Consider the following 25,598-nt stretch of genomic DNA (forward strand, 5'->3'; position numbering starts at 1 on the left):
CATCTCCCCAACCACGCGAAACCAGGCTACCCCCACTGTGCTGAGGGCTCTTCAGCTCCAGTTCTCCCTTTCCCGGGGCCAGACTCCTGGGCAGAGGGGCTGCTGGGCCTTGGGAGACCCCTCAACGCCCCACCCGTGCCTCTGGCCCTCCCAAGCTCCTGCCACCCCCCCCTTCCCTCCCTGTGCTGACTCTCAGCCAGAAGAGGAAAGGCTGTCTCCACCCACCTCTCCCATCTTTATATAAAAGCCAGAACAGCTGAAGGGTGGCAACTTCTCCTCCTGCCGCCGCCGCCGGGAGCAGCCCGCCTGCCTCCCTGCAGCCCGCAGCCTGCCGCCCGCAGTCCGCCGCCCGCCGCCCCCCACGGGCTCCCCGAGGGCGCTCCTTCGGCCGCCAGCGCCCATCTTTCAGCCCCGAGGTGGAGATATTTTGCGCGCGCACACACACACACACACACACACACAGACACGCAAGACGGGGGAATCGAAGCCCACGCTCCAGCCTCACTGCAAAGAGGAAGCCGGAGCCGCCGCAGCCTGCAGCCGCGGGAGGACGCCCAGAGCGGCCAGCGGACTGACCGGCAGACTCGCCCGTGTCCACCTGTCTGCTGCTGGGTCCGGCCCGGAGCTCCGCGGGCACCCGCGTCCGAGCAGAGCAGCCGAGGCCGCCCGCCTGCCCGGGCCCCGCGCTCCGGCCCCCCCACCGCCACCCTAGCCGGCCCGGGAGAGAGTTTGCACCTCTCGCTGCCTGGGTGCGCCGGCCGCCGCTGCAAAGCCAACTTCGGGAAAAGTTTTTTGGGGGTGACTTTGGCTTTGGGGTGCCGGGCTCCAGCTTTCCTACGTCGGGGGCCCCTTCCCGGAAAATGCTGCAGAAGAGCTAAGGCGGCGGGCAGAGGAAGACGCCGTTAGCCAGCAGAAGGAGCGAGAAGACGAGCCACCGGCTGGCCGCCGCGTTCCCCGTCCTCCTGGAGGTTGGAGCCCCCGAGGCGCCCCCGCACGGCTAGACACCCCGGCCGGTTCGCCACGCAGCCCCCCGGCGGTGGTGGATGCTCACTGGGGCCCGGGATCCGCCCAGGTAGCGGCCTCGGACCCTGGTCCCGCGCCCAGGCCCTCCGCAGCCCCCCAACAACGGAGCCGGGGGCGGCGGCGCCCGGGGGCCATGCGGGAGAGCCGCGCCCGCGGCTGCAGCGGCCTGAGCGCCTGATCGCCGCGGCCTCCAGCCGAGCCCCCCGCCCTCCGCAGCCCCCGCCCTGCGCCCTGGCCGCGGGGGCCGCGGGGCCGGGCCCGGAGTCGGCATGAAGCGCTGCTGGGCGCTCCTCCTGTCTCTCTGCTGCTACCTGCGGCTGGCCGGCGCCGAGGTGAGTGCGACGGCGGTGGGGCTGGCTCCCTCCATTCATTACCCCCACCCCGCCCCCGCCCCCGGCCGCCCTCTCCCCTCCCTCCCTGCAGGGAACTTTGCACCCTTGCAGCCCAGGTGCCTGGCACCGGGCGCTGGGTGACCTCCGAGGGCCGAGACCCGAGGTCCGGGCGGTGCCAGGCGCTGGGAGGAGGGGGCAGAGGGGGCCTGCTTTCCCGGGGAGGCCCCAGGTCCCCCGGCCGTTCAGCGCGGGGAAAGGGGTGTGCGGGGGGTGGGGTGTCGCCGGGGTGCAGAGGGCACCCCCTGAGCCCGCTTGGCTCCCAGCTGGGGTTCCGGGGGGACCCGGCCTGCGGGAGGTGCGAGCTGCCTGCCGCACCGGGGGTGGCCGCCACGCCAGCCTCCGCCAGCGGTGTGCGTCCCGCCGCGGCCCCGGAGCGCGGTCCGGAGCAGCCCGTGTCTGGGGCCGGGAGGGAGGAAGGTGGGGGAAAGACGGGTTTCGGGCAGCCGAGGAGGGGGGAGTGGGGCTCCTGAGGAATCCGGCCCCGGAGCGGCGGGTGCCCGCGGCCCCGCAGGACCTGCGCCCTCTCCCCACGCGCAGGGCGCGCCGCGGCCGCCGGGAAAGCCGGGCTGCGGGGGACGCGGGGTGTGACCGCCCCTTCCCCGCCCGGCGGAGCTGTCGGGCCGGATCCGTCCCCCCCTCCGGGCCTCACGTAGCCGGGAGCTGGCGAACGCACCCGGAATCCAGGTGGGAAAGGGGCGGGGCGGGCGGGGGCGCGCGGGGCGGGGGGAGCGGGCTGCGGGGAGCGCGGCGCCCGGGTCCGGCCCCGGCCCCGCCTCTGCCCCGCGGGGGCCGGGAGCCCGCACGCCGCTTGCCCCGGGAGGGCGGGCCCCGCTCGGCCTCCCCGGGCTGGAAGGCGGCGGCGGCGGAGGGGTTAAGGCCGGGCTCCGGGCCGCGCCGGGCCTTGGGCAGCCGCCAGCGCAGGTTGTTTTGACCGCGGAGGAGCGGCCGCCTCTCCTTTTGTTCTCGGGGCTCCCGGAGGGCCGCCGGCCGGCCGGCCGCCCCGGCCCCGCCCTTCCGCGGCGCCCCCCGCGGCCCGCACCCGCACCCGGAGAGGACGCGGGCCTCGGCGCGGCGGCCCGCAGGCCCCTCCCGGCGCCCCCTCCCTCCCCTCCGCTCCCCCGGAGCCCCCGCCGGTGGCCAGCTGCGGGGAGGGGGCGCCGGCCGGCCCCAGCTGCCGCCTGCCTCGGGGCCGGGGCTGGGCCGGGGCCAGGCGCCCTGGGAGCGGCGTCCCCGCGCTCCGCTCCGCAGCCCGCCCCGCGCGGCCCCGCGCTCACTCACCGCACGCACACTCCGGCCCGAGGCGATGCTGCGCCCGCGGCGGGCGGCGCGCGGGGTGGCCGGGCACGCACTGTGCGGCCAGGGCGCGCGCCGCCGCCACGCCCGTGCACACGCGCGCGCCCCGCACACCTCGCACCCGCGGCCTGAGCACACGCACGCACACACCCAGCACGCACAGCCCCGCGCCACAGGTGGCCCCTCCCCTCCCTGCCTCTGCAGGCACTCCGGTTCCTCCCTGGGCGCCCTGCAAGCATTATTCTTCCAGCGATTGCTCTTTCTCAGCCGCTCGCTCCCGTGTGTCTGCGAGTGGGGATGTGCTTGGGGACCCCCGGCCTGGCCAGGGCATCTCTCCCTTCCTGGGAGCTCTTCTTGGAGGACCCTGAGCCGCTGAGCCCCCTCCCCTCGTCCGTCCTCTCTGCTGATCCCAGCATGCTCAGCACAGGCTGGGGAGCAGCCGAGGAGGGCTTTCCCAGGCCTGCCCTTACCACCATTCCCAGCTTCACCCAGCACCGCCTCCTCCTTCCCCACAGCTCCGCGGGCATGTGTGTTTGGCAGGGAGGCTCTGGCGCAGAAGCCGGTGCCTCTCCCCCTCGTTAATCATTGCCTCCCTGCACACACTGCTGTGTGGTGCTTTGCAGTGCACCCAGCACTTTCCCGTGAAGCCTGAGCAAGCCTCAGGGCGGCTCTGGGAGAAGAGCCTTGAAGGGAAGACCTTTGGAAGGCGGGGCCAGTTCAGCAAGGCACCTCCCGGACAGCTCGCTGCTGGACGTGGCCTTGGGGTTGGTTGGCTGTGTGTCACACTCACATGGACTGAGCCTCAGGTGGAGGCCTGGGCAGCTGGGCAGGAGGACGGGGGAGTCTGAGGCAGGGTCTGGCAGGGTTGGGGGTGGGCTGAGGCCTGGGAGGTCCCGTCTCCAGCAGCTGGGCTGGCTTCTGGGGCGGGTGACTCCCGCTGTCATGTGATGCCTCCAGCCTCAGCACCCTTCCGCTCTTTGCTGCCCAGCTCCCATCGGGTGTGCTAATGCCTTCGGTGGTGGGAGATGAACCTGCTGGAATCTCCCTGCCCTGGGAGTGTCAGCAAGGTTAGGAGCAAACAGAATTTGGAGGCTCTGGTGCAAGACCTAAGGGTGTGTGTGTGTGTGTGTGTGTGTGTGTGAAAGAGCAAGGGAGAGAGGATCCACTCAGCAGGAGTGGCAAAGAAGTGTTTGCCTTGGGCCTCAGCCCCCATGGAGATGGACAGCTTTTTCCATTTGCTGGTTTATTTAGTTGTTTATCTCCTGCTTTCCCTCACTGGAGGATAAGCTCCACTGGAGAGCCTTTGTCTTGGTCACCCGTCTCCCATGCTTACTGGCCTGTGACCGGTTCATGACGGACAATCTGTAAATATGTGCGGAGAGACAATGAACCCGGGGGGGGGGGGGGGGCAGGTACGTGCTTGCTGAGTGCTCTGTAAGCACGGCCCCACTCAGGCCTCACCCTGGGGCAGCCCGCCCGCCACTGCCCTCCGCCAGCTTCCTCCTTCGAGTGCTCCCGGCCCCCCCAGCCCCCCATCCTGAGAGACAAGCGCGCCTTTCTTTTCCATGTCTTGGGACTTGGGCTGCCAAGACGGGACAGGACAGGAACAGCAGGAGCAGCAGATTGCACAGGTCCTGTGTACCCTGAGCTGGCCTCAGTCCCCGCCACCTAAAAACCGGAGAAGATGGGATTGGCTCAGAGTTCCTCAAGAGCAGAGCTCCCAGAACTCCTGCAAACCAGAGCGCTGGGCCCCGCCCTGGGCTGGGGGTTGGGACAGAGGTGGGGGGCGGGCAGTGAATGGGGGGGGGGCGCTGCCAGGATTAGACTGTTGCCCGGCCCCTCTCTTTCTGTGCTCACAGTTCTGCCGCTGCAGGGAGCGGTGGGGAGCCCAGTGGGAGCTGCACTCACATTAAGGAGGGGTGGGGCGGGGGGAGGGTCCCCGGAGCCATAGGGAAGGGAAGTGGTAGGTGGGAAGGCTGGTTCTAAATGGCTTCTGTGGTCTGCACAGAGGAGGCTTCTTCAAAGGGCTTGGCTTTGGCATTGAATCTAAGTTAGGCCCGAGAGCAGGCAGGCAGGCAGGCAGGCAGGCGCTCGGAGGCCTGCTCGGCTCTCCTCTGCCAGCCTCAGACAACGCCCCTGGGTGCGTGGGCCCGGCCTGCACGTCTCCCTCCGCTGATGGGCAGGAGGGCTGGGGAGAGTGTATCCGTGTGTGTGTGTGTGTGTGTGTGTGTGTGTCTGCCGTGGCCCAGGTGGAGGGTGGGGTCCAGGCCCCTTTGATCTGCCAGCCTGGTTGGGAGCAGGTAATTCATCTCGCCTCACGCGGGCTGGTGCCCTTCCCACCTTCTGCAGCTGGCGCTGGGGGTGGGGCGGGGCGCAGGCTGTTTGCCTTGGCTGCGCGGCTGGCGGTGCCCCAGCTGCCTCCTCGCCACGCCCTCACCCTGCCAGGAGCCCCCGGCCTGAGATCTGGGGCAGCTTCCCCGGGTGCCCGGCCTCCTTTCCCGGCTCCGAGGGGGAGCAGCCCACCTACGGAGGCTTCTGGAACCGATCCCGACCCCGTGCTCACCCTCCCACACCGAGAGGGACCTCTGGCCTCCGCAGGTGCCCGGAGCGCTGCCTCCCGGGGCTGACCACAGCCTGAGCGCTGTCACCCTTCACCCACCGCCCGCCTGGGAGGAACCCACCAGCCCACACCGCCTTTGTGGGCCAGGGTGTCACTTCCTGTGGGCCAGCGGGGGAGGGTGCAAAGCCGCACGCTCTCCACCGACCCACTGTCGTCCCCAAAAATGCCCTCCCTGCTGCCCTCCGAGGAGCCCACCCCTACTCCTTGCTGGCTGCTCTGCGGGGTGCAACTAGGCCGCCCCGTAACCCTAGTGAAGTATTATTAGCCCCACTTAAAAGATGAAAAAGCCGAGGGCTCAGGTTGTGAAAAGACTTAATTCCAAGAATCCAGGTTCCCTTTGCTCTTGCGTCTGCGCTGTTGGCCCTGCGGGCCAGACAGCTCTTCCCTGCGGGAGACTGTGCTGTGCAGAGCAGGGTGTTCAGCAGCATCGGACGGCCTCCACCTTCTAGACGCCCGTAGCCGTGACAACCACACACGCCTGCGGGCACGCCCGTGTCCCGGGGCCCCTCGCCCTGAGGGGACACGCTCGGCCCCGGACATGCACTGGGAGCGGTGCTGCGGGGGCGGGGCGGCCCGGAAGAGGGAGGGCCCCCGCTGCTGCTGCTGCTGCTGCTGCTGCTCGTCTTGTTGACCTGGAGCCCCGGACTTGCTTTTCCTAACCCTCAGCTTCCTCATCGGGAGGATGGGGCTAAAAATAGCGCCCGCCTCTTGGGAGTGGCCGTGCACCCTGTCGCCTGGCTGATCATATCCAGGTGCTTGTACTGAGTTCTGGGCGCCCCATGGCCATGGCCGAGTTAGTGGGAGCAGGAACAGAAGAACCTCAGCTTAGAGTGAAGTGGACTCTGCTGGAGGCAGTTTGTATGGGGGGGGGGGGGGAGAGACACTACCCCCGGTGGGCCTCCTGGAGGAGGAGGTGGGAGAATCGTCCAGGAGAGTCCCAGGGAGAAGGGGAGAGTCCTCCATGCAGTTTACCCGCATTTTTTGAGCACCTACTGTGTGCTTATCCCCAGTCCCTATCCTGGGTTCTCCCCCAGGCAGCCTGGGGCGGGGGTGGGGGGGTGGGGGGGTGAGGGGTGGGGGGTGGAGGGGCTTCTGGGTTTGTTTCCATAAGACGTTGTCTCCTGTGCATCGTAGGGCAGGCCCGGGGCACCTGCTGGGCCTGATGAGGAGTCTCCCTCCTCGGCCACGGCTGGCAGCTGCAGCCAGCTCTCCAGTGGCCAGCGGGCCTTGGCATGAGCGTTACGTGCCATTTGGTCCTGGGCCTTCCAGCCCCTCTTCTGGGGGCTAATGGAGTCGTCATTGCTCCACAGACAGCCTTGGCTTTGGGCTGCTGTCTCTGCTGCTACCCCTGGGGACAGTTAGAATCAAATTCAATGTCCTCAACCCCCTCAATTCACGGGTGAGACCCGGGGACTGAGAGGGGCAGAGGCCAGCCTGAGGTCCCTGGTGGCTGGCAGCAGTAGAGGGTGGACTCCAGCTCCCGGACCACCGGTTCTGGGGGCGGCAGAACCCCCGGAAGTGGCCTGCCTTGGCCTTAACTGGAGGCCTGCCGCCCGCCTCTTCTGGGGCCGGGTCCTGAGCCCGCATTTGGAGACCGCCAACAGCTGCCCTCTGCCCTGGGTTGGAGGAGGCAGTGTCTGGGGGGCGTGGGGGAGGAACCGAGGGGCCGCTGAGCCGCACTTCCCCTCGTCACACACGCAGCCCCGGCTCCTGCTGCACCCTGAAGGAAAGACCCCAGTTTCCAGCCAGACTTACTGCTCGCCCCCCTTCCCTCCCGGCACCCCCTGACAGCCCGGCCTCCAGCCAGAGGAAAAGCTCCATGTTCCAATGAAGAGCTGGGCTCTGGGGTTTCCAGGAAGTGGACCTGGGTGTCCGCAGCTGGACATGGGGAAGCCCCTGCAGGCCCCAGCCCAGGAGGGGCGTCTAGAGGAGCTGTGGTCAGGGGCTAGAAACGACTGCTCGGTCGCCAGGCTGCTCCCGGGGCTTTTGGGGGGACCTCCTGGGCTGACCCGGAGGCGCGATGACCCCCGTCTCCACTGGGCAGTGAGGGGAGGCGCCTGCGCGGAGCCTCCCGGGCTCGAGGCCGCGGCGTGTTCAGGGACTAGAACAGGAGCTTTTCCCTTCTAAATCCTGGGAAACCGAGGCACAGAGCAGGGCAAGCCAGCTGACACCTCCCTGGCTCCTTCCGGGGGCAGTGCCGCCCTGTGTGTGAGTGTGTGTGTGTGTGTGTGTGTGTGTGTGTGTGTGTATGTGTGTGTGCACCGGCCGACGTGCACACGGGTGTGAGAGTGTGTGTGTGTGTGCACTGGCTGGCATGCACACAGGTGTGAGTGCGGGTGTGTGTGTGTGTGTGTGCGCGCGTGCGCGCTGACCTGCTAGTGTGCACACGGGTGTGAGTGCGGGTGTGCGGCCACATCACGGGCATTTTCTGTGCCTGGAGGCGGCAGTGGGTGTCGGGATTGTGCTTCTGCGTCTCTCCGCTGCCCTCTCCTCTTTCTCAGGACCTCGGCCCTGGCCCCGCGGGGCGCCTGGACCGAGTGAGGGCTGTGGGCTCCCGTCGTGTCATTGTGGGACCTGTGGTTTCCCTGAGGAAGCCCGGCTCCGAGTGGGGCCTGGTAAAGTGCTTATTAAGTGTCGAGTGTTTCTGGGCTGCGGCCAGAGGGGCGCTAAAAATAGGGTTTGGCTGGGCACGGGGCACGGGTAAGCTTTCAGGTTTCCTGGCGTCGGAGGCGGCTTCCCTGCCCTCCTCGCAGGGAGAGGCTGAATAAATACCGTTAGCCCTGTGGCCTCCTGAGGCCATCGGCTCTTTTATTTATTAAACACCCGAGTTCCCCCGAGGAGGCTGGGATCCAGGCTCTGCCGCTAGAAAGACTGGGGTTTGAATGCAGGTTCTGCTGATGACGGGCTTAGGACCGGACAAAGGGTGCTGCGTCCTTAAGCCTCTGTTTTCTCATCTGTGAAATGGGGATGATGAGATCCCCCAAGACACACGCCGGCTGGCGTTAACCGTTGGGTGTGGAGGCGAAGCAAACAGACTGGGGAGCCTTCCGGGGCCGATAACGTGATGGGGGAGGAGGGTGGGCCCAATCAAACCGAACTCGGAGCAAGCCGGGGCTCCTATTTGGGGGGAGGGGGGATGAGGCGTCCGTGCTGGGTCTTTACGGGCTTTGGCGGGTTCTGCTCCCGGTTGCCAGGCCTGGGATCCGCCTCCTGCCCACCCCAGCCTGGCGGTCCGTCTGTCCGTGGCCGAGGGGCCCTGGGAGCTTTTCGTGGGAGGCTGTGTCTGTGTGGGGGCCGGAGGGCCGTGGCGGGAAAGCCCTCACTCCCGGCTCGCCTGATCCCGTGTGTGCCCCGCAGGGGGACCCCATTCCCGAGGAGCTCTACGAGATGCTCAGCGACCACTCCCTCCGCTCCTTCGAGGACCTCCAGCGGCTGCTGCACGGAGACTCCGCAGGTAATGGCACCTCCGCCGCCTCGGGGCTCCCTGGTCCCGGGAGGGGCAGGGCCAGGGCCAGGGCCGTCCCTCCTCGTCTGTGGGGCCCGGAGGCCGGGCCACACCTGTCTGGGGCAGGGCTGAGGAGGCGGGCGGGTCGGGACCTGGGCCGATGTGGGGCGTGGCGGGAGAAGCACCCACACGTGTGTCTGGCTGGGTGCGGAGGGTGGGGCGCCCGGAGGGGCGGGGCGGGCAGGGAGGGGGTGCCCGGGGCACCTGCCCAATGGGTGTCCAGGTGTGACCTCCGCCGGGGCGGGCGGCGTGGGGAGAGCCGGCTCCCGGTCCCTCTGGCCGGGGGCCAGCGCTGCGAGGTCTCCTGGGGACACCTGGCCCAGACCAGCAGGCAGCCCTGCCCGCGCCGAGAGCTCACTCCTCGGGCGGGCACGTGCTCGGTGGCACACACGTGGCGGGGCCGCGGCCTGGGTGGGGAATGTATTTATAAACGCTTGTCTTCAGAGCGAATTCCATTCTATTCTAACCTCTGGCCTGTTCCCTGGAGCCCTGGTCATCGCCTCCCCCTGCACCCCCAGCTCCCCTTCCCTCTGGGGTTTTGTCTCTTTGTCACTTTGTAATCCTTGCCCAGACTGCTATCTACGGGGGACAGCATTTCCTGCCTTTGTTTCCTCTCCCCGTTGGGCCCCTGGCTCCCTCTCAAAAGCATTCCCGGGCCCTTTCAAACCCTCCCGCGCTGGGGGCTGGGGAGGCCGAGGGAGGGGGCCCCAGCTGAGCCCACCTATTGTTCGCCAGGCCCCCCCACCCCGCGTCTCCCACACCCCCACCCCGTGCCAGGCCGGCCGGCCCTGGCCAACACAATGGGGCAACTTCCAAATTTAGCCTTTCTGCTATTTCTTTCCAAGGGCCTCGCCCCCACCCTCGGCAGCCCCTCCACACCCCGGTGGGAGTCGGGCCGGGAGACGGGGGTTTTCAATAGCAAGCCTGTTTTGAGGCAACCATGTGGCTATTTTTTCCTAATCAACGTAACCTTTCCACAAAGCACATCTTTTCCCCTTCTCCTCCCCACCAGGGGCATTCCCGAGATGCAGGGGGGGCGGGAGGGAGGGGGAGGGAGGCCCAGACACACTGATGTGGGACCGTGGCTGGCAGTGGGGAGATGGGGGGGAGGCGCCCAGTCCCAGGCTGCCTCCTCCCCACGGGACCCCTTGGGAGCGGGGCCAGTGGGATGGGAGACACTGGGAGCCTGAGGCACCGTGTGGAGGGTCAGGAGCTGGTCCCCGACTGCTCAGTTTATTTGCCGGGAGTTTGCCCACTGTCAGCACCAAGGCCCCGTCCCCCTGCCCAGCCCTGGCCTCCAGCAGCGCAGAGAGGGATGTGTCCTTGGGGTGGGGGTGGGGGTGGCGCTGAGCCGAGGGCTTCCCAGGCCAGAGCAGGGGCTGCGTGTGGCTGTGACCTTAGGAATGAATGGACAGCGTAGGGCGGACACGAGGCAGGTCAGAGGGAAAGACAGTCACAATGGGAGACCGGGAGGTAGAGAGAGAGCACATCTAGAAGGGGCTGGGCGAGGCTCCCTGATCCCAGTGGCCCCTGCACCCCACCCCTCCGCCTGCAGCCCCCACCCCCACCCTCTCCCTCCCTCCCTCCCTCCCTCCCTCCTCTCTCCCGCCCAACCGAGCCATTGTCAGGGGCTCCAGAGGGGCTGTGTCCCGGGCATGTGGCTCCCCCTGGGGATTCTGGGAATTTCTCCATTCAGCGCTTCCTATGGGAACGCGGGGCGGAGGGGCATGGAGAGTGGCCTCCGGGGCCCTGGGCCTCTGCCCTGCCCAGGAGGGAGGCCGAGGCGGGCTCGCTTACAGGAGGGGAGGGGAAGGGTTATTTTTAACTCCATTCACGGGCATTCTGGCCAGAAATGTGACTGAGGAGCCCAGAGTGGGGCTGAGGCCCCCCAGAGGACAGTCAGGGCCCCGCCCCTCCGGAGCCCCCCGTCACCTGGGGTTTGGTCCTCAGAGCCAGGACTGGGGTCACGGCCCCTCCCTGCGGGGGGCCAGCCAGCAGGGGTCGGAGAGCGTCTGACTGTCCCACTCTTACAGATGAAGACGGAGCCGACCTGGGCCTGAATCTGACCCGGTCCCACTCTGGAGGCGAGCCCGAGAGCCTGTCCCGAGGGAGAAGGAGCCTTGGTAAGACCCGGGGTGAATGTGGGGTCCCCCAAAAGGTGGGAGCCAGGGAAGCAGGATCCTGTGCAAGGTGCTGAGGGTCAACCCCGTTCACCCCGTACCCAGGACCGAATTGAGCTCAGGGACAATAACATCCTTAAATAATAGCTTGTGCTGAGCTGAGCTGGGTCGTCACGGACCCCCCCCCCCCCACACACACACACTGCTTCCTAAATAGAATGCGTTTACACTTACTTTTTGTTGCTTCAGCCCCAGAATTAGATATTATTAACCCCGTTTTATGGAGCTGGACACGGGAGCCCAGGAAGGGAAAGACGGGGGCGTGGCCTCGCAGCTGACGGCCTCTCGGCCGAACCTTCGCCCTCCCCGCTGCCTGTGACTAAGGCTGTGGCTGGGGCCGCGGGCCTGGAGCAGAGCCTGGGACCACTTCCCGCTCCGCTGCAGAGCCCGAAGGGCCATGCAGATCCCCAGGTCCCGAGGGAGCCTTCCCTGCGAAGCCAGTGCCCACCCCGAGCCCCGCCTCCTCTCGAGTCCCCCAGCGCCGTGGATGGTGCCGGGACCTCCGTGTAGGAGCCGGTGGCCTGTCCCCTCCTCGCTGTGGGCAGCTCATCGGGCCCCGGGCCTCGGGGTCCCTGAGTGCGGTGACCAGCCCGGCACTGACTCCGCGTGCTGTGGGCAGGGGCCCCCCGGCCGCTCCCGGGTCTGCAGGGGCAGGGCAGGCACCGGCATCGGCCCATTTCATAGACGGGGAAACCGTGGCTTCGAAAGAAGCCACGAGGTCAGGAAAGATGACAGCGCAAAACAGCCGAGTAAGGGGATCGCCAGATAACACACAGCAAGCGAGGCCACACTGGGACAAACCACGGGGTGAAACCGCAGAGGGAAATGAGCGAGGGCCGGCGGGAGGCGTCTGACGGTCACCACATGCTGATCGCACTGGTCCTGACAGTGGTCCTTGAGCTTAAGTTACCCCAGGGCACGGGGAGGGGCGGGGGGGAGAGACTGAGCGAGAGCACATCGGCCACCTGCTCGTCCCACGGCGATGGCGCCAGGACTCGGAGCCTCCCTGAGGCTGGGGAGAGGGGCCTGGGTGGCCGTTCAGCAAGAGGGCAGTCCCAGGTGCGCTCTCCTGCCCGGTGGGGGCCCTGGGCCGGCCCTCCCTCCTGACAGAGGTCCCTCTCCCCTCAGACTCCTCCACGGCCGCCGAGCCAGCCATGATCGCCGAGTGCAAGGTCCGCACGGAGGTGTTCAAGATCTCCCGCAGCCTCATCGACCGCAGCAACGCCAACTACCTGGTGTGGCCGCCCTGCGTCGAGGTGCAGCGCTGCTCCGGCTGCTGCAACAACCACCGCGTGCAGTGCCGGCCCACCCAGGTGCAGCTGCGGCACGTCCAGGTGAGCCCCCCCACCCCCACCCCTACCCCCACCCAGGTGCAGCTGCGGCACGTCCAGGTGAGGCCCCCCCACCCCCACCCCTACCCCCCACCCAGGTGCAGCTGCGGCACGTCCAGGTGAGGCCCCCCCACCCCCACCCCTACCCCCCACCCAGGTGCAGCTGCGGCACGTCCAGGTGAGGCCCCCCCACCCCTACCCCCCACCCAGGTGCAGCTGCGGCACATCCAGGTGAGGCCCCCCCCACCCCTACCCCCCACCCAGGTGCAGCTGCGGCACATCCAGGTGAGGCCCCCCCCACCCCTACCCCCCACCCAGGTGCAGCTGCGGCACGTCCAGGTGAGGGCCCCCCTCTGCACCCCCACCCCTACCCCCCACCCAGGTGCAGCTGCCCCATGCCCAGGTGAGGCCCCCCCCCTACCCCCCACCCAGGTGCAGCTGCGGCACGTCCAGGTGAGGCCCCCCCCACCACCCTTACCCCCCACCCAGGTGCAGCTGCCCCATGCCCAGGTGAGCTCCTCCCTGCACTGGCCCAGCTGCTGGCCGCTGCCCATTGGGGCCTGTGCCTCTCTGGCCAGGCGCACATGGGCCGGCCTGTCCAGAGCGGGCGCTCTCAGAAAGCTCCCTGGACACCGGTGCTGAGGCCGCCCAGCGGCTGTGACCCGCAGCCACGGGCAGACCCCAGGCAGGCGGGGTGGGGCGTCACGTCACGGGGCTGCCTGGTCCCTTCCAGGGGCACAGCCCCAGTGTCTCTGGAAGAGGCACCCTACAAGCATGTCGGACACTCAGAATGTTCTGGGCAACTGCTCAGATTGCCCCAAAGCTCTCCCCTGCCCCTGCCCCGGCCCCGGCCCCGCGGGCTCCTTTATGTCACAGAGAGGAAGGCTCCCCGCATCTGTCCGGCCCCCTCCCCTCCCGGGACAAGCTGTGTCATCACTAAGGAGGGCGCTGCACGAGGGGAGCAGCCGTTAGGAGTCTGAATGCGGACTCCTGCCTCTTCCCTGGAAATGCTGGCTGCATCCAGGGGTTTAGGGTGGAGGCTGTTCTGGGGAGCTCCTGATCGCAGCCAGGCAGAGCAGTGTCAGGGGGGCCTCGGCCTCTGCAGCCCGCGGCCAGCCTCACCCTCACACCAGCTTGGGCTGGACCGGGCTCTTGCCAAACACTGCTGGCCCCACCCCACCCCCTCCCCTTCCTCGTGCCCACCTCCCCCCACAGGCCAGGGCCCCGCGCCTGGGATTACGTGTCACCCTCCCCCGCGCCGCCCACAGCCACGGTATCTCCTGTCCCCACCGCTTCCAGCCCTAAAGACGGACACCTGGCAGCTGCCCTCCCCCGCCCCGCCTCCCTCCTGGATAGAGCCCCCCCCACTTCCTTCCAGACAAGCATCTCCCCGCCTCTGCCCCAGCCCCTGACCTTGGCCGGCGCTCCAGGAATGAGGACACCGTGGCCCCACACTGCACCCGGAAATGCCTTTCCCCCTCTCCGGAGTGCGAGGGGGCTCTGGCCAGGCCGAGGGCCGGGCGGGAGGGCTTGTTTTGATGGAAAAGCGGAGCGGAGGGCAGAGGCCAAGGTCCCGCTATTGTTCGGGCCGCAGGGTCTGGCCTGCGGCTCTCGGCGCTCCGGGCTTTCGAGGAAAGATCCCCTGGGGGAGGCTGGGCCGGGAGGGGCAGCAGGTGGCTCCCTCGGCCCCTGCCCCTGGGTCTCACCAGGCGCCTGGTTGACTCCGCCCTCCAGGTGAGGAAGATCGAGATGGTGCAGAAGAGGCTGATCTTCAACAAGGCCACGGTGACGCTGGAGGACCACCTGGCCTGCAGGTGCGAGACGGTGGTTCCTGCACGGCCCGCGGCCCGCACCGCGGGGAGCTCCCAGGAGCAGCGAGGTAACTGTCCGTCCGGGGTCTGCCTCTGGCCCTCTTCTCCCGTGGCAGCTGCCGGGGGGGGGGGGGGGGGGGGGTTGGATCAGGCATGCCTGCTCTGGTGAAACGCACCTACAGCTTCCCCTCTCACAGAGAACAATCCAGATCCCTCCCCTGGCCATGAGGCCCTACGTGAGGACGCAGCCCCTGGTTGGCCCTCTGGCCTCGCTCCCAGACAGTCCCCCTCTCCTTTGCGTCCCCAGCCAGCCCAGCCTTTTTTGAGGCCAAATCCATGCCTGCCTCAGGGCCTTTGCACATGCCAGTCTGCCTGGCACTCTCTTCTCTCGGCTCTTCCCAAGCCTGGTTCTTTTCTGCATTGGGGTCTCGGCTCAGAAAGTCACCTTCCCCTGGAGGTTTGCCCGGACCACCCTGGGCAAAGGAGCCCATCCCAGATTTGAAACCCCGGCCTCCCACGTTGTTGAATGAGAGCGTGAAATGGGGGGGAACCAGGGCCGGGACAAGAGGAAGACGCCATGCACACATACCATCTTCAGATATTTGACCCCTTTATCCTGGGGATAAAAGAACAGATTAACTCCTGTGGCCTTGAGGGGGGAATTAAGACCCAGGGGCAAGGCCAGCAGACAGAGATTTTAACTCAGACGCTAGTCAGGCATCCGGGGTGGAGCTACTTTCCTCCGGAGGGAGGGAGTCTCCCGTCCACCGGAGGGTGTGAATAAAGGCGGGCGGCCACGCAGCAGGGGGGTGAGAGACAGGGTTCCCGCATCCGATGGATACGCGGACGAAGTTCCATTCTGCCCTTAGGTTTCACAAATCGGGGGCATGGTTAGACCTGAAGAGTTGAAAGGGACCAGGAAAGGACCCAGTCCCGTGGCCGCCTCCACGTTTTATAGCGGGTCCGTCTGGCTCCAGGTCACACAGCGAGTCCCAGGCCCCGTAACATCCAGCTCTGGTGCTTCAGACTGCATCCCGCTGCCTTTTCTCCCTCAGACGTTTGCAGGAAGGTTCCTGGCGGGTGTGGCTCAGTGGGTTGGGTGTCATTCCATACACCGAAGGGTGCTGGTTCGATTTCCAGTCAGGGCACGTGCCCCAGGTGCAGGTTCGATCCTAGGTCCTTCTGGGGACGCACAGGAGGATCAGTGTTTTGCTCTTAGATCCATGTTTCTCTCTCACTCTCCCTTCCTTTCTCTCTCTAGAAAACAAAACAAAACAACAAAACAAAACAAAACAACACAAAAAACAATAAAAATAAATTTTTAAAGAGTTTGCAGAAAGGATCAAATGAGAATCATGAAGTTAATGCAATTAGAAGAACATAAAAAATAACTCAAGATAGTTTTGGTTTTCAATAACATTTAAAATATATATATATATTTTTTAATATTGATTTGAGAGAGAGAGAGAGGAGAGAGAGAGAGATGTGAGAGCAAGATATGGATCAGGAGCTTCCTGTATGCCCCCTACTGGGAATCCAGCCTGCCAGCTAGGCATGTGCCCTGACCGGGAATCGAACTGGGGACCTCTAGGCGCATGGGTTGATGCTCAACCACTGAGCCACACGGGCCAGGCGCTTTTCAGGAACTTTCTCATTAGGGGACAGAACGGGGCCACCGTTATTTCTCATTAACAAGCCTCTTGAAGGCAGGGCCGGCTCAGCCTTTTCATTCTGTTCTCCAAGCCACGCGGAGGCCCGGATGCCCGGGGAAGGCCGATAACCTGACAGCTTGGAACTGACGTATTGTCCGTTATTTATAGCGCGAACCTGGAGAATGACTTTGCTGCCCAGGAAAATGTCTATTCTTTACGTTTAGAATGGGTCTTTTTCTTCAGTGCATTCGTGGCTCGTGGTTTTTCCAAACCGTTTCCTTGGGGGGGGGCGCGTCGCGCGGTTAGTATGTAGATAAGGTGTCGCGGTTTCGGGGGTAGCATTCTGGCCCCCTGGGATGGTGCTCCTGGCCGCTGTCCAGGGCTGGCCCGGGATTGGTGGAGTGGCCGTGGCCGTGGCCGTGGCCGTGGCGGTCCGTGTCAGACCCCTGGGCGCAGATCTCCGCTCTGCCCCTTCTGAGCTGCGTGACAGCCTCGGGCGGGTCCTGCTGGCGGCCTGGCATGTGCCCTGACCGGGAATCGAACTGGGGACCTCTGGGTGGGACCCGCCAGACCCTCCAGTGGCTCTCCTGGCGCAAAGGCCGGAGCGCCTCATCGCAGAGCTGGGCGACGGCCTCGGGGGAGGTCAGGTGTTGGCCCCAAAGAGCCGCATGGGCCGGGGAGAACACGGAAGTCTCCGGGGCGAGAGGGGCCAGTGTGGCTCAGTGGTTGAGCAGTGGACACAAGCTCAAGGTGAGGGGGTGACCGTACGGACAGAGAGGCAGATCCCTGGCTGAAACCCCAGCCCCCTGCCTCAGTTTCCTCCTCGGCTAAATGTAGATCCGCACGCCCTCCGTGAGGACAAACAGCCAGGTGCGTGGTGGGTGCTCGCGAGGAGTTTCTGGCTCTTTCCGTGCATTATCTCCTCCCCCCAGGGGGCCGGGGCTGCTGGGTCTCCGTGGTAAAGACGTGGACCTTGAGGCCCAGAGCGTTTGCATGGTTTTTCCCAAAGAACACAAACCCCTGGAGCCCAGGTGGCCTGGCCCAGTGCCAGCTCCGGCCGCCCGCTGTGCGGCTCCCCCGGGGTGGCAGGCCCGGCAGAGGACAGGTGCAGCGTGGGAAAGGCCCGGCTCTGTGTGTGTGGTTCTGGCCCAAAGCCCAGGGCTGCAGGGGGCTGCCGGCATGGCTGAGAAATCAATAGGGGATCAAGCAGAGGAAATAAGAGAGCAGTGAATAAGAGCAGCTGCCATTTCCTTCTGCCTGGTCTGTGGGCTGGCGGGGCTCAGCAGGGCGGTTCTGCAGTCGGTCACCTGGAGGCTGAACTGAGACAGATGGGGCCCCTCCCCTCCTTCCCCCCTCGTCATGTGGCCTCCACAGCAGAGTAACCAGACATCTTATGGGGTAGCACAGGGCTCCCCAAAGTGCAAAGGTGGGAGCTGTCAGGCCTTCGTAAGGCTCCTGCCTGGAACTGGCACAGCGCCACTCTGCCTCCCTTTATTGGTTAAAGGATCCAAGTTCAGGCCGGGTTCAAGGGGCCTGGGAATCAAGGGCATGTCAGGGGGGTACTGACCTAGGACTTCAGCTGTAACCTATTCCCCTCCATGTTCGCCAGCATGCTGTCATTTATTCCTTCCACCATTCCCATCCGGAGTTACCCCCCTTTCACAGATGGGGTAACGGAGGTACAGGGCAGTTCAGTCATTGCTCCCAAGGCATGTACAGCTGGCGAGCAGTGGAGTTGGGATTTGAACCCAGGAGGTCTGGCCCCTTCCCTCAGCCCAGGGACTCGGGGGAGGCCTGTGGCAGGCCTCGGTGGAGAGGGGTAAGACCCCCCACCCCCGCCCCACAGGGCCAGCCTGCTGACCACGCCTTCTTTTTCTCATGCAGCCAAGACGCCCCAAACTCGGGTGACGGTTCGAACGGTGCGAGTCCGCAGGCCCCCCAAGGGGAAGCACAGGAAGTTCAAGCACACGCACGACAAGAGGGTGCTGAAGGAGACCCTGGGCGCCTAGGGCGTCTGCAGAGAGCGCGGGCAGGTAAGGGCAGGCGGGCAGGTGGGGAGGCGGGGCCCACACCCCTGTGCCTGGGCTTGGGCTGTGGGAGGGGTGAGGGGAGGCTTTTTCCCATGCAGCATGTGGGCCCGAAGCTTTGACCCCCTCTGCCCCGTGGTCAAGGGGGTTTTTCCACGGGGCAGGTGGGCGGGAGGTTTGGAGACCGCAGCCCAGCTTTGTCCCAGCGTGTCCTCAAAGGATGGCCCCCAGCGCTGCTGGAGCCCAGGGACCCCAGCTCCCTGCCCCCAGCCCGGGGCCATGTGCTCGTGGCATGTGTGTGTGGCCTGTCTCTGAGCCCTGTGTCCCTCTGCTTGGCTTCCAGGGTTATTTAATAAGGTATTTGCTGTATCGCCCCCATGGGGTCCTTGGAGTGATAATATTGTTCCCCTCGTCCGTCTGTCTCGATGCCTGATTCGGACGGCCAATGGTGCTTCCCCGCCCCTCCACGTGTCCGTCCGTCGTCCGTCCGCCCCTCTGCCAGCGGGTCTCCCCTCAGTGGCCTCCAGCATCTTGCCCGGAAGCTCGAGAAGGAAATGAAGGATCTGGACTCCATCGAGGTCTTCCTCCCTCTGACCCCGAGGACCTGGGATCAGAGCGCAAGAGAGACTGACAGGGGAGGGGCTCGCCAGGCCTCCCTGGAGCACTGCGGCCTGGACTGGCTCCCCGAACCCCGCCTGGCCCTGAGGACCTCTCCGCACGGCCCGCCTGGTCCGGCCCCGGGCGGCTCTGGTGGGAGCATGCCAGGCAGGCCAGAGCGCCTGGTGCCCTGTGGCTGAGACTGAGAGACCCCTCCCCCAGGCCCTGGCCCAGCCACCACGCCCTTCGCCTGTGCTCAGCAGGGCAGCGTTCTTTCCTTTCACACATCTGACGCCTTCGAAGAGGCGGACTCTCCGGGCAGGGGCGGCCCAGGCGCCAGGCAGCCCAGAGCCGTTTCGATGGCTTCGAGATGAAGTTTGCTCTGGAGGTGGGTGTAGGCAGGGACCTGGGCATTCACTGCCTCCTCCACTCCCCCCTCGCTTCCTCCTCTGTTTCGCCTCTCTACCTCCACCCTGCATCTCCCTCCTGCCCACCGAGGGAGCACCCCTCCCCGTGGCTCCCGTCCCAGCCCAGCCCACACTGCCAGGCCAGGCCCTGCAGGGCGCACTGCCCAGCCCACCGCAGGCGGGACCACTGTCACTTTGCAGACACGGCCCATCTGGGCGTTTATTATGACGGAGTCAGGCGGGGGGAGGATAGTGTCTTGAGGGAAGGGGTCCTTTTCTTGATTGTCACAAAGGCTCTGTATGCGCTGCTGTGCCTCTGACACCCCCCCCCCCCCAGCCCCGGCTTGCAGAGGCCGGACAGGGGTGAGCGCAGGGTGGAGGGCTGGAGGTAAGACCCATCTGGCCTGTCTCCCCGCGCCCTCGGCTCCAGCAGGCCTGCCCCCAGGCAGATGTGAGGAACTCCAGGGACTGGCTCCAGGGAGGGGACACGCTCCCTGTCTCAGATCCATCTCCAGTGGCTGGCGTGGGGGGAGGGGAAGGGGAATGATCCCCGGGCCCCCTAGGTGTGGGCTCTGAGCCCCCTTCCCATCTTCTACTGCACCCCCCCCCCCCCCCCCCCCCCCCCATACCCCACTCTGCTTCCTTCAGTTTGTAAAGTCGGTGATTATATTTTTGGGGGCTTTCCTTTTATTTTTTAAATGTAAAATTTATTTATATTCCGTATTTAAAGTTGTAAAAAAAAAAATAACCACGAAAAACAAACCAAAGGAATCCGCCGGAGGTCTGTCTGTTGGCATCGTGCGCGGCCGCTACCCTTTCCGCGTTGGCAGGGCTCGCCGACAGCTTGCGGCGTGTTCCTCTCACTCCGGGAGGCTCGGCGCACACGCGCGCGCACGCACGCGCACGCACGCGCACGCACATGTGCTGCTCCGCGGGAGGCTCTGTCGGGTGGGGTGGGCAAGAGCCACGCCGCCCGCTCTGTGGGTCTTGGTCTTACAGCAGCTCCTGGCCCCAGGCCCGGCCTTGTGCCTCCCACCGGCTGTGTGACCAGATGGCTTTTCCGGCCTGAGGGTCCCCATAAGCCAGTGGTCGGCAAACTCATCAGTCCACAGAGCCAAATGGCAACGGTACAACAATTCAAATTTCTTTGGAGAGCCAAATTTTTCAACGTAAACTTCGAACGCCACTTCTTCAAAATAGACTCGCCCAGGCCGTGGTATTTTGTGGAAGAGCCACACTCAAGGGGCCAAAGAGCCGCATGTGGCTCACGAGCCGCAGTTTGCCGACCATTGCCATAGGGAAGCAGAGCCTCAGCATCACAGAGTTGGGCTGGCTGTTGGGGGGAGGGGCCCTCCATGGGGGGACGGCTGGAGCAGGTCCCAGTGGGGCTGGTTGTGGGGGGGGGGAGGTCCTCCATGGGGGGACGGCTGGAGCAGGTCCCAGTGGGGCTGGCTGTGGGGGGGAGGGGCCCTCCATGGGGGGACGGCTGGAGCAGGTCCCAGTGGGGCTGGCTGTGGGGGGGGGGGTCCTCCATGGGGGGACGGCTGGAGCAGGTCCCAGTGGGGCTGGTTGTGGGGGAGGACCTCCATGGGGGGACGGCTGGAGCAGGTCCCAGTGGGGCTGGTTGTGGGGGGAGGTCCTCCATGGGGGGACGGCTGGAGCAGGTCCCAGTGGGGCTGGTTGTGGGGGGAGGTCCTCCATGGGGGGACGGCTGGAGCAGGTCCCAGTGGGGCTGGTTGTGGGGGGGGAGGTCCTCCATGGGGGGACGGCTGGAGCAGGTCCCAGTGGGGCTGGCTGTGGGGGGGAGGGGTCCTCCATGGGGGGACGGCTGGAGCAGGTCCCAGTGGGGCTGGTTGTGGGGGGAGGTCCTCCATGGGGGGACGGCTGGAGCAGGTCCCAGTGGGGCTGGCTGTGGGGGGAGGTCCTCCATGGGGGGACGGCTGGAGGAGGCCCAGAGGGGCTCTGGATTGGGAAGGGACTCCGGGGAAAGTGGGGTCTACAGTCTGATCTTGGCTGGGCCTGGAGCCAGCTACGTGGCCTTGGGCAACCTCAGCCCCCTTCTGGCCAGGACCTCATCTGCAACTCGAAGAGCAGGAGACGCGTGGCCTCTGGCGCCCAGCGGCGGGTTCGGTGCTTTCCCTGTGGAGACGGGTACATCCCGTGGACAGATTTCAGGCGTGTTCTGGTCCCGCCTGCAGGCCGGCGGGCTGAGGGGAACCAGGAGGGGGATCCGGCTCACACTGAAACCGTTTGCTGCTGGTCTGAGCTCCCGGCCCCGGAGAGCGGGAGTGGCTGAGGTTGGAGTGAACGCATTAGGTTCCTCAGGACTGAGTGGTTGAGCGATGGACCGATTCCGTCATTCACTCGCCTTCGTGAGCCCCTCGCACGTGCTGCCTCTCCTGGGGCCTGCATACCACGGGGTTTCACTTCGTCCTGGGTGCCCCGCCCTGTGCGGGAGGAGGCGGAGGCAGCCGGTGGGGTGGTGGGCGGAGCAGGTCAGAGGGGTTTACCTGGAAATGCCTCACCTGCCTGCCCCACCCTGTGTGTGGGGTGCTGCCCTCTCCACCAAACCCCAGTGTCCTGGGCTCGGGTACCCAGGCAGGCCTGGCTGGAGGGGAGGGGCCAGCTTCACCAGAACATGAAATGCGAGGGTCCAGGCCTGTGTCACCGCAGTGCTTCGCTCTCTTTGGAGGCTTAGCATTTGCCTCCATAAATAACAAAATAGCGAACGTTTACCATTGGTGAAGTATCATATCTGTGAACTCATCCATCCACCCACCCATCCATCTATCTGCCCATCCATCCATCCATCCATCCATCTGCCTACTCATCCATCCATCCATCCACCCACCCATCCACCCATCTGCCTACCCATCCATCCAATTATCCATCCACTCATCCATCCATCTGCATATCCATCCATCCATCCATCCATCCATCCATCCACCCATCCATCCATCTGCCTACTCATCCATCCATCCATCCACCCACCCACCCACCCATCCACCCATCTGCCTACCCATCCATCCAATCATCCATCCACCCATGGATGGATGGATGGAAGCACTGGAGCAGCAAAATGATGGCTAATGGGCTTAGAGAGATGAAGATCACGCAGCTCCTCACTGGCCAGATCCCAACAAGGTCCCCTCTGCTGACACCGTATCTGGGGTGTTTCCACTCTGCTTTAGAGTCAGACCAGGAGCCCCAGAACCCCAACACCTGCACATAATGTTCCCATTCAGCTGCCCAGTTACTGTGTGATCCTAGGAATGTCACTGCTCCTTCTAGATCCCAGCCTGACTTCCAGGCCTGACTGGCCCCTGACCTTCCTTCAGGCCTCCCACCAAGGGTCAGATCAGGCTCTGCCCAGTCTTTCCAAAAAGCAGACCCTGGCCCAGACCCCCTTTGTTACCTGCTTTACTTATCAACATAGTACTGACCCTGTTGGTTTCTCCCATATCTACATCTCTCCTTGTCTCCACATGGAAGCTCCCCACGGAGTTATTTTGTTCATGATGCTGTCCCCAGAGTCTAGCATAGTGCCTGGTACATAGTAGGTGCTCAGTAAATGCCTGTCCAATGAATGAACATAAAGGCCTGTTATTGGAGCAATTAGGTGTGTGGGTCCAAGTCACAGCTTGTCTGGCTGATCATCACATGCACTATGGTGTGGCTGGAAAACTGGACTATTACAGTTCCTCAGCTGGCTCCCTGTTTAGCACTACAGCTTCCTGGACTGAGAGATCCTCAAGGATGGGGTCATGTCAAATCCATCTTCTAAGTCTACCAGGCATCATCTCCTTCCACGTCTACACCTCTTCCTCCTTCCATCCACCCACCCATCCATCCACTCATCCATCTACTCATCCATCCACCCACCCACCTATCCATTCATCCATACCCATCCATCTGCCTACTTATCCATCCATTCACCCATCCACCCATCTATCTGCCTACTTATCCATCCATTCACCCATCCACCCATCCATTCATCTGCCTACTCATCTATCCACTCATCCATCCATCCACCCACCCACTCACCCACCCATCCATACACTCATCCTTCCACTCATCCATCCATCCATCCATCCATCCATTTACCCACCCACCTACCCCCCTCGTTCATCTCCTCTCTATTTATCACTGTCACCATGTCCCAATCTGTTCCTGCCTTGCTTTATTAACTTGTAAGGTGCCCCAGTAGAGAGAACACAGGTTTAGCGACAGCACATGATGAGGTCCTCCTGCCAGCATTGCCAGCTCCGCTGCTCGGCCTGGCAGAGTGTTGTGTAGGTTAGAGACGCGAGCCTGAGCACGGCAGCTGGTGCACACTGTGCCCGCGGTCCACGGCAGGGTTATTTTTTAACTCTCACCCAGCAAACGGCTGATCACAGCACAGTGGAGATGGAAACAAGGACCACGAAATCACAGAGGGATTAAAAGGTCAGCTGCAGCCAACACATGCATTTGTATTCCAGGCACCATCCCATCATTCTACCCAATTAACCCGGCAATCCTTTCAGGCGATGCCATTGTCCCGTGAAACAGACCAGGAAGCAGGTCCAAGCCCCTCCCCCGCTCCCCAGGGCCCCAGGGGCTCCTGTAAGCCGCCCCGGCCCCTGGGGGCTGATGGCACAGACCCTGAATGTCACAGCAGGCCCTTCCTCATGTCGGGAACTCTGGGTCTCTGCCTGACTGGGGTCTGGGCCTGGGCAGGCACCAGGGTCTGCCTCTGGGGGCTCAAGTCAGACCTCTGTTTTCCAGGCCTTTCTGCTTATAGAAGCCACAGAGCCTGTGGGTCATCCATCCATTCCCCCCGGGACCTTGTGACCCATTAACCCCACCGACACCTGCTCTCTGCCCTCCCAGGGTCCCGGTTCCTCCCCCACACGGAGGCCTTGGGAAGGCGGTGGGGCTGTCACAGGGGGGTGGATGGGTGCTCCAGTCCCTGTGGCTAATCTGCACTCTGCCTCTACGTTATACTCGGCTCTTCTGTCATCTCCACGTCCGTGAGCAGGGGCCGCCGCTGCGTCAGGCTCAGCGCCCGTGCCAGCCAGCATACCCGCCCCGGAAACAATTAGAACCACCCCCAGCGAGGAGGCTGGCACCCGAAAGCCAGAACCGCTGCGGGGTGCTGTGTTAACACAGCCCACTCAGCGGTGCCATTCACACATTGCCACCAGATCTCTGAGGATACGAAAGAGCAAAGCTTTGCCCAGATTTGGGATTGGGTTGATCTTCAATTCTGCTCGGCTGTGTCTGAAGACACGGAGGGGCCGGGGGAGGGGGAGACACGGGGCGGGGGTGTTTTTCAGGGACCAGCCTCATCAGACAGTGAGAAGAGGCTGCTCTGCCTGCAATGGGGGGCAGGGCGGGGGAGGAGGGGGGTTTCAGCTTCGCCCCGAACCCTCCCCTGTGACTCCGTGCAGATGCTGAGCTTGCTCTTCTGTACTCAGCAGTCTGGCTTCCACCGGGCAGAGCTGGTGAGGCCAGGCGGCAGCCGATGGGTCGGTTGCCGGAGCCCAAATTTTGAGTTTCATTTTTGGGTCTCTCATCGTCATGGCTGCGAGAATGAAGAGGAACTTTTAGCAAGCATGGTGCCCTCAGTGTCTGAACTGGGTCTTGGGCCAAGAGTTCAGGATTTAGGCGATTGTCTTTCCTTCCTTCCCCCCTTCCCCTTTCCTTCCTTCCTTCCTTCCTTCCTTCCTTCCTTCCTTCCTTCCTTCCTTCCTTCCTTCCTTCCTCCCCCCCTCCCTTTCTTCCTTCCCTTCTTTTTTCCATTTGGTCCAGTGCACGGGAGAGGGCTTCAGGGGGGGGTGAAGAATGGGTAGTGGTTTCGGGGAGAGGCTCAGGTAAAAGCCAGACATAGGGGGTGCAGAGGGGCCGCTCACAGGCCTCTGGGCTCAGGCTCCTGGCCGGGCTGGAGGGGGAGCCTCTGGAAGAGGTCCTCGCCCAGCCCAGCCTGGGGCCCAGCCCCCTGCGGAGGGGCGTCAGGTGTGGCCCCTCTTCTTGATGCGTCTCACCTCCTCGCCCCGGAAGTGGCTCTGCGGGAAGCCGCAGAGACCAGGGCCTGAGGGAGAACCGAGCTGCAGCGCCGGGGCCTGGCTCCGGCTCCTCTCCCAGGCCGGCGGCCTCCGTGGTGCTCACCGGGGAGGCCCAGCACGTCCTGGGAGAGAACACGGCTCCTTGCCGGTTTCCAGCTTTAAGATGCCCAGCGCCTTCCTTCTCGGCCACCAGAGGAAGAAGCGGTCCAGCCCCGGAGAGCTACGCGGTCCCCATGGAAACAGAAGCCCAGGGCGAGGTGGTGTGGAGGCCGCGGTCCCCATGGAAACAGAAGCCCAGGGTGAGGTGGGTGTGGAGGCCGCGGAGGCAGGGGCCAGGCGGTGACCGCAGCCCCCACCTCGGTGGGATAACACTGACGACTTCGGCAGCTCAAGTGTTCGGCAGCGAGGAGTTCAGGTAGAAAAATAACGGAGTGTCAGCTGGTCCCCGAGGAGGTTCCGAGAGTGGTGACTGGAAAGACCGTGGTGGTCAGAGGCTGGAAGCAGGGCGTCCCTGGGTCTGTTCGGTCCCAACACTGTTGACACAGGAGACGGACCCAGGACCCTGAGGGCGGGCACCGTCTGTCATCTGTTTCTTCAACCCTCGGCCCTGCGAGAATCAGCAGCCACACCCACCGTCTGCTGCCCGTCCTCCCCGTCCCTCCCAGGGCCGGTGTCCTGTCCCAAAGCTGGCCTTCCAGGTGACCCGAGCGGCC

The 25,598-nt window shown here is 64.7% G+C and overlaps 1 protein-coding gene across 3 annotated transcripts; it reads left to right on the forward strand.

The window, feature by feature from the left end:
• On the forward strand, window positions 1–25,598 carry PDGFB (platelet derived growth factor subunit B). Of its 3 annotated transcripts, XR_006742739.1 has the most exons (8): window positions 1–1,355; window positions 8,686–8,782; window positions 10,867–10,956; window positions 12,142–12,347; window positions 14,079–14,223; window positions 17,689–17,840; window positions 18,178–18,953; window positions 25,584–25,598. XR_006742739.1 is itself a non-coding variant. In XM_036458224.2 (7 exons), the coding sequence occupies exons 1-6, from the start codon at window positions 1,293–1,295 to the stop codon at window positions 17,814–17,816; spliced, it is 729 nt and encodes a 242-aa protein (XP_036314117.1). In that variant the 5' UTR covers window positions 1–1,292; the 3' UTR covers window positions 17,817–17,840; window positions 18,178–19,146. The 3 variants fall into 3 exon arrangements, 2 of the variants coding, with proteins under 2 accessions (XP_036314117.1, XP_036314119.1); XM_036458224.2 differs by lacking the exon at window positions 25,584–25,598 and having other exon boundaries at window positions 18,178–19,146; XM_036458226.2 differs by lacking the exon at window positions 25,584–25,598 and having other exon boundaries at window positions 8–1,355; window positions 17,692–17,840; window positions 18,178–19,143.

This window comes from Pipistrellus kuhlii, unplaced genomic scaffold (genome assembly GCF_014108245.1).
Source record: "Pipistrellus kuhlii isolate mPipKuh1 unplaced genomic scaffold, mPipKuh1.p scaffold_m20_p_3, whole genome shotgun sequence".
NCBI classification, from domain to species: domain Eukaryota; kingdom Metazoa; phylum Chordata; class Mammalia; order Chiroptera; family Vespertilionidae; genus Pipistrellus; species Pipistrellus kuhlii.

Excerpts from the sequence above, each read along its gene's own strand:
- PDGFB (XM_036458224.2), top strand. The coding sequence starts at position 1,293 with ATGAAGCGCTGCTGGGCGCTCCTCCTGTCTCTCTGCTGCTACCTGCGG. Across the intron at positions 1,356-8,685 it reads TGCGGCTGGCCGGCGCCGAG|GGGGACCCCATTCCCGAGGA; the intron begins GTGAGTGCGACG and ends TGTGCCCCGCAG. Across the intron at positions 10,957-12,141 it reads CCGAGGGAGAAGGAGCCTTG|ACTCCTCCACGGCCGCCGAG; the intron begins GTAAGACCCGGG and ends CTCTCCCCTCAG.